This window comes from Nycticebus coucang, chromosome 9, assembly GCF_027406575.1.
Source record: "Nycticebus coucang isolate mNycCou1 chromosome 9, mNycCou1.pri, whole genome shotgun sequence".
Classification (NCBI taxonomy): Eukaryota; Metazoa; Chordata; class Mammalia; order Primates; family Lorisidae; genus Nycticebus; species Nycticebus coucang.
This window is the reverse complement of record NC_069788.1, coordinates 59,417,162-59,424,294: the sequence shown is the minus strand read 5'-3', so window position 1 is coordinate 59,424,294 and position 7,133 is coordinate 59,417,162. Positions and strand designations below refer to the sequence as shown.

The 7,133-nt window shown below is 41.0% G+C and overlaps 1 protein-coding gene across 1 annotated transcript; it reads right to left on the bottom strand.

The window, feature by feature from the left end:
- Window positions 1–2,673: 2,673 nt before the first annotated feature.
- LOC128594730 (UBA-like domain-containing protein 2) lies at window positions 2,674–6,815 on the bottom strand. The gene is made up of 2 exons (XM_053603629.1): window positions 6,800–6,815; window positions 2,674–3,282 (listed from the first exon to the last, which is right to left on the bottom strand). Exons 1-2 carry the CDS (start codon window positions 6,813–6,815, stop codon window positions 2,705–2,707), a joined length of 594 nt encoding a protein of 197 aa, XP_053459604.1. The 3' UTR covers window positions 2,674–2,704.
- Window positions 6,816–7,133: the final 318 nt, after the last annotated feature.

Below are 7,133 nucleotides of genomic sequence, written 5' to 3'. Positions count from 1 at the left end.
ATAAGATGAATAGAATGCTACCACACTTATCAATTATCTCAATAAATGTTAATGGCTTGAATTCCCCACTGAAGAGACATAGATTGGCTGACTGGACTAAAAAAACACAAGCCATCCATTTGCTGTCTGCAAGAAACACACCTGGCTTCAAAAGACAAATTAAAACTCTAAGTCAAGGGTTGGAAGACAATTTTTCAGGCAAATGGAATTCAGAAGAAAAGAGGAGTTGCAATCTTATTCTCAGATACATGTGGATTTAAAGTAACTAAAGTAAAAAAGACAAAGATGGTCACTTTATATCGGTCAAGGGAAAAATACAACAAGAAGACATTTCAATTCTAAATATTTATGCACCCAATTTAAATGCTCCCAGATTCTTGAAACAGACCTTACTCAGTCTGAGCAATATGATATCCAATAATACCATCATAACAGGGGACTTGAACACTCCTCTTACAGAGCTGGACAGATCCTCTAAACAGAAATTAAACAAAGATATAAGAGATTTAAATTAGACCCTAGAACAACTGTGCTTGATAGACGTATATAGAACACTCCATCCCAAAGATAAAGAATATACATTCTTCTCATCACTCCATGGAACATTCTCCAAAATTGATCATATCCTGGGACACAAAACAAATATCAACAGAATCAAAAGAATTGAAATTTTACCTTGTATCTTCTCAGACAATAAGGCACTAAAAGTGGAACTCAACTCTAACAAAAACATTCAACCCCACACAAAGGCATGGAAATTAAACAATCTTCTGTTGAATAACAGATGGGTGCAGGAAGAAATAAAACAGGAAATCATTAACTTACTTGAGCATAACAACAATGAAGACACAACTACCAAAACCTGTGGGATACTGCAAAAGCAGTTTTGAGAGGAAAACTTATTGCTTTAGGTGCCTCCATTCAAAAAACAGAAAGAGAGTGCATCAACAAACTCACAAGCCATCTTATGGAATTGGAAAAAGAAGAACAATCTAAGCCTAAACCCAGTAGAAGAAAAGAAATATCCAAAATCAAATCAGAGATCAATGAAATTGAAAACAAAAGAATCATTCAGAAAATTAATGAAACAAGGAGTTAGTTTTTTGAAAAAATAAATAAAATACATAAACCATTGGCCAGACTGAGAAATAGAAAAGTAAAATCTCTAGTAACCTCAATCAGAAATGATAAAGGGGAAATAACAACTGATCCCACAGAGATACAAGAGATCATCTCTGAATACTACCAGAAACTCTATGCCCAGAAATTTGACAATGTGAAGGAAATGGATCAATATTTGGAATCACACCCTCTCCCTAGACTTAGCCAGGAAGAAATAGACCTCCTGAACAGACCAATTTCAAGCACTGAAATTAAAGAAACAATAAAAAAAGCTTTCACCAAAAAAATGCCCTGGTCCAGATGGCTTCACTCCAGAATTCTATCAAACCTTCAAGGAAGAGCTTATTCCTGTACTGCAGAAATTATTCCAAAAAATTGAGGAAGAAGGAATCTTCCCCAACACATTCCATGAAGTAAACATCACCCTGATACCAAAACCAGGAAAAGACCCAAACAAAAAGGAGAATTTCAGACCAATTTCACTCATGAATATAAATGCAAAAATTCTCAACAAAATCCTAGCCAATAGATTACAGCTTATCATCAAAAAAGTCATACATCATGATCAAGTAGGTTTCATGCCAGGGATGCAAGGCTGCTTTAACATACGCAAGTCCATAAACGTTATCCACCATATTAACAGAGGCAAAAATAAAGATCATATGATCCTCTCAATAGATGCAGAAAAAGCATTCTATAAAATCCAGCATCCTTTTTTCTTTTTTTTTTTTTTTGGAGTTAGAAAAGTCTCTTTTTAAGTTTTTAAATTAAAATTTCACCCTGATGAGGCAGGATTCTGCTTGAGGAAAGAATTCACACGATCTCCTCCAGCCCCATATGTGCACTATGAGAGGCAGGGTGCCCATGGGACAGTCAAGTCCCCAGTGGGCAGAGCCTGGCCTTTGACCCAAGGTAGTTCTTCAGCCCTGCACACCCAGCTGCAGACAGGGGTGACAACAGCAATGGGGGTTGGAGAGAGGAAATGGGGAAGACCCCTGGGTCTAGCAGCCCCTGGGCTAGCAGTGGGAAGAGCCCCAGAAAGCACTGAGCCCTTCTGGGTCCCTCCTGCAGCTGCTATTTGGCTGCCCCCAGGCCTAGAGCAACGAGGTCTTCTTAATTCCAGGTTTGACTTTTTGAAAGGAAGCAGCTGGCAGATTGTTCCATCTGGCTTTGAAGCACACCCGTGCCCCACCAGACTGGGGCAGAAGAAGTGGCACTGGCCCGAGAGAAAGGTTCTCTGGGTCCTTCCCCTCTGACCCCAGTACCCCCGGTGTGCCAGCCCCATTCTCACATACATTAGTTATATTTATATATTCATATATATTATAGTTATATATTAAAAAGAGGAAAAACCCTGCCTGAAGAGAAACTCTAAAGGACCCAAGTGGCTCAGGAAGTTTACTGCACACCCTCCCCGCCCCCCGCCACACACACACACACAAAAATCCTTTTATAAAATCTTCCAGTGTGATCTTCAGGAACTCCCATCCCTACCCTATCCAGCCCCCCTCCCTGGCCTTCCTGTGTCTCCATAACACTGGACTGCCCCCAGCTCCAGCCTGGTGCCTAGCAGCACCCAGTCTCATCTCTGGCCATCCACAGCTGCCATGGCTTTCTGCTGGGCACCCCCTTGCTGCACTCCAGGGGGCCACATGGGCTGTGGGCAGTGGAGGTGGTGGAAGGTGGTTGGGGAGGAGGGCGGGAGCCAGGGTGCCTGGTGGCTAGGTGGGGATGAGGCCCAGAAAGGGCTGAAGTTTGCAGGAGGGGAGCAGGCCACAGCTGTCATAGGGCTGTTGCTGCTCTGTAGGCCTTCAGAAGCTTGATGCTTGGAGAACATGGCCAGTGCATTGGGGAAGTTGGGTGGCGTGACAGGTGTGTTGCTGGGAGTACACATCATCTGGTGGTGGTGGTGACTGTTGGGAATGTTGGTCTCCTGGAAAAACATGCTCAGAGCGGTCTCGAACTGCCAGTGGGCCACCTGCAGCAGCTGCTTCGCCTGGTCGGCTGCGCAGCCTGCAGCCAGCACGAACTGGTTGATCATGACCTGGTGCCGCAGCACATCCATGTTCACCAAGGTGCGGAGGCTGGCCTCCCAGGGCTTGCGCTGGCCGCTGCTGCTATGCTGCCCGGCTGCCAGCCGGCGGATCCCAGCATCCTTTTCTAATTAGAACACTGAAGAGTATAGGCATAGGTGGCACATTTCTAAAACTGATTGAAGCTATCTATGACAAACCCACAGCCAATATTTTACTGAATGGAGTAAAACTGAAAGCTTTTCCTCTTAGAACTGGAACCAAAGTTGTCCTCTGTCACCTTTACTATTCCATAGTGCTGGAAGTTCTAGCTAATACAATTAGGCAAGACAAGGAAATAAAGGGAATCCAAATGGGAGCAGAGGAGGTCAAACTCTCCCTCTTTGCTGACGACATGATCTTATACTTAGAGAATCCCAAAGACTCAACCACAAGACTCCTAGAAGTCATCAAAAAATACAGTAATGTTTCAGGATATAAAATCAATGTCCACAAGTCAGTAGCCTTTGTATATGCCAATAACAGTCAAGATGAGAAGCTAATTAAGGACACAACTCCCTTCACCATAGTTTCAAAGAAAATGAAATACCTAGGAATACACCTAACGAAGGAAGTGAAGGACCTCTATGAAGAAAATTATGAAATCCTCAGAAAGGAAATAGCAGAGGATATTAACAAATGGAAGAACATATCATGCTCATAAATGGGAAGAATCAACATTGTTAAAATGTCTATACTTTCCAAAGCAATCTACCTATTCAATGCCATTCCTATCAAAATACCAACATCATACTTTCAAGATTTGGAAAAAAATGATTCTGCGTTTTGTATGGAACCAGAAAAAAACCCATATAGCTAAGGCAGTTCTTAGTAATAAAAATAAAGCTGGGGGCATCAGTATACCAGATTTTAGTCTGTACTACAAAGCCATAGTGCTCAAGACAGCATGGTACTGGCACAAAAATAGAGACATAGACACTTGGAATCAAATAGAAAACCAAGAAATGAAACTAACATCTTACAACCACCTAATCTTCGATAAACCAAACAAGAACATACCTTGGGGGAAAGACTCCCTATTCAATAAATGGTGTTGGGAGAACTGGGTGTCTACATGTAAAAGACTGAAACTGGACCCACACCTTTCCCCACTCACAAAAATTGATTCAAGATGGATAAAGGACTTAAACTTAAGGCATGAAGCAATAAAAATCCTCCAAGAAAGCATAGGAAAAACACTGGAAGATATTGGCCTGGGGAAAGACTTCATGAAGAAGACTGCCATGGCAATTGCAACAACAACAAAAAAAACAGATGGGACTTCATTAAACTGAAAAGCTTCTGTACAGCTAAGGAGACAACAACCAAAGCAAAGAGACAACCTACACAATGGGAAAGGATATTCACATATTTTCAATCAGACAAAAGCTTGATAACTAGGATCTATAGAGAACTCAAACTAATCCACATGAAAAAAGCCAACAATCCCATATATCAATGGGCAAGAGACATGAATAGAACTTTCTCTAAAGATGACAGACGAATGGCTAACAAACATATGAAAAAAATGTTCATCATCCCTATCTATTACAGAAATGCAAATCAAAACCACCCTGAGATACCATCTAACCCCAGCGAGAATGGCCCACATCACAAAATCTCAAAACTGCAGATGCTGGCGTGGATGTGGAGAGAAGGGAACACTTTTACACTGCTGGTGGGACTGCAAACTAGTACAACCTTTCTGGAAGGAATATGGAGAAACCTCAAAGCACTCAAGCTAGACCTCCCATTTGATCCTGCAATCCCATTACTGGGCATCTACCCAGTAGGAAAAAAATCCTTTTATCATAAAGACACTTGTACTCGACTGTTTATTGCAGCTCAATTTACAATCGCCAAAATGTGGAAACAGCCTAAATGCCCACCAACCCAGGAATGGATTAACAAGCTGTGGTATATATATACCACGGAATACTATTCAGCTATTAAAAAAAATGGAGAGTTGGGTGGCGCCTGTGGCTCAGTCTGTAAGGCGCCGGCCCCATATACCGAGGGTGGTGGGTTCAAACCCAGCCCTGGCTAAACTGTAACCAAAAAATAGCTGGGCGTTGTGGCGGGCGCCTGTAGTCCCAGCTACTTGGGAGGCTGAGGCAAGAGAATCGCTTAAGCCCAGGAGTTGGAGGTTGCTGTGAGCTGTGTGATGCCACGGCACTCTACCAAGGGCCATAAAGTGAGACTGTCTCTACAAAAACAAACAAACAAACAAAAAAAAATGGAGACTTTACATCCTTCGTATTAACCTGGATGGAAGCATCACAAGAATGGAGAAGCATGAATCCTATGTACTCAATTTTGATATGAGGACAATTAAGGACAATTAAGGTCATGGTGGGGGTGGGGGAAGGGGAGAGCAGAGAGAGAAAGAAGGAGGGGGGGTGGGGAAAAGAAGAGCAGAGAGAGGGAAGGAGGGAGAGGGTGGGGCCTTGATGTGTGCCACACCTTCTGGGGGCAAGACACGATTGCAAGAGGGACGTTACCTAAAAAATGCAATCAGTGTAACCTGGCTTATTGTACCCTCAATGAATCCCCAACAATAAAAAAATAAATAAATAAATAAAAAATGGGCGGCCCCTGTGGCTCAGTGAGTAGGGCGCCGGCCCCATATGCCGAGAGTGGTGGGTTCAAACCCGGCCCCGGCCAAACTGCAACAACAAAAAAATAGCCAGGTGTTGTGGCAGGCGCCTGTAGTCCCAGCTGCCCGGGAGGCTGAGGCAAGAGAATCGCTTAAGCCCAAGAGCTGGAGGTTGCCGTGAGCCGTGTGACGCCACGGCACTCTACTGAGGGCAGTAAAGTGAGACTCTGTCTCTACAAAAAAATAAATAAATAAATAAAATAAAAAATAAAATAAATTTTATTATGTTAAATGTTCACCTATATGCAGATAAGTGAACAAAACATAAATGTATAACTCAATAGTTCCAGAGTGAATGCCTGTGTGACAACTATCTAGATTGAGAAATACAGTGTTACCAGAACCCTAGATGCACCCCACCCTCTTCCTCAAAAGTAACTATCATGATTTCTAATGATATACTTTAGTTTCTCTTGGTTTTTGAACTTTATACAAAATAGAGTCCTAGACTATATAGGTATTAGTCTGAATTTTTTGCTTTTTCTTTCATATTTATTATTATAGAAGTACCTTTGTATATAGACCTTGTACTTTATAACTTTGCTAAACTTGCTTATCAATTCTGATAATTTGTCTTTTCTATAGGATTTCCTATTTAAAAGGTTATAACATCGATATTTAATAAAAAATTATTTCTTTCTTTCCAACATTTTCATTTTTATTTTTCTTGCCTTATTGCCTTTCCTGGGAACTCTGATGCATGTTTCCTTTCCCCAATTTGAAGGGGAAAACCTCCAACATGTCACCATCACGTGTGTCGACTGCTATGGTTTTTGTGTGTATTCATTAGACACAGGAATCTCCTTTCTATTCCTAATCTGCCAAGGACTTTAACATCATGAGTAAATATAAATGCTTCTAATTGTTTTTTATGCATTTACTAAAATGATCATTATAATTTTTCTTTATTCTGTAAACATGTTAATCATACTAAATAGTTTTTGAATACCAGACCAAACCGACATTCCCAAAATAAACCAATCTGGGAAAGACTAATTATCCCTTTGATATATTGCTCAACTCACTGTTAATATTTTGTTTAGGATTTGGGGGTAGGACTCTACTGTAGTTTTTCTTACAATTTTTATCATGTTTTGGTATCAAGGTTATTCAAGCACTAAAGATTATTTTTGTTGTTCTTTCCTATTTGTTGAAAAAGTGCAAAAGTTTGGCATTAATTCTTAACCGTTTGGAAGACTTCACTGGTGTAAGTTGTGAGCCTAAAGTTTTCTTTGTGGGAAGGTTGTTAATTACATAATAAATCCAATTTATTTAATAGTTAC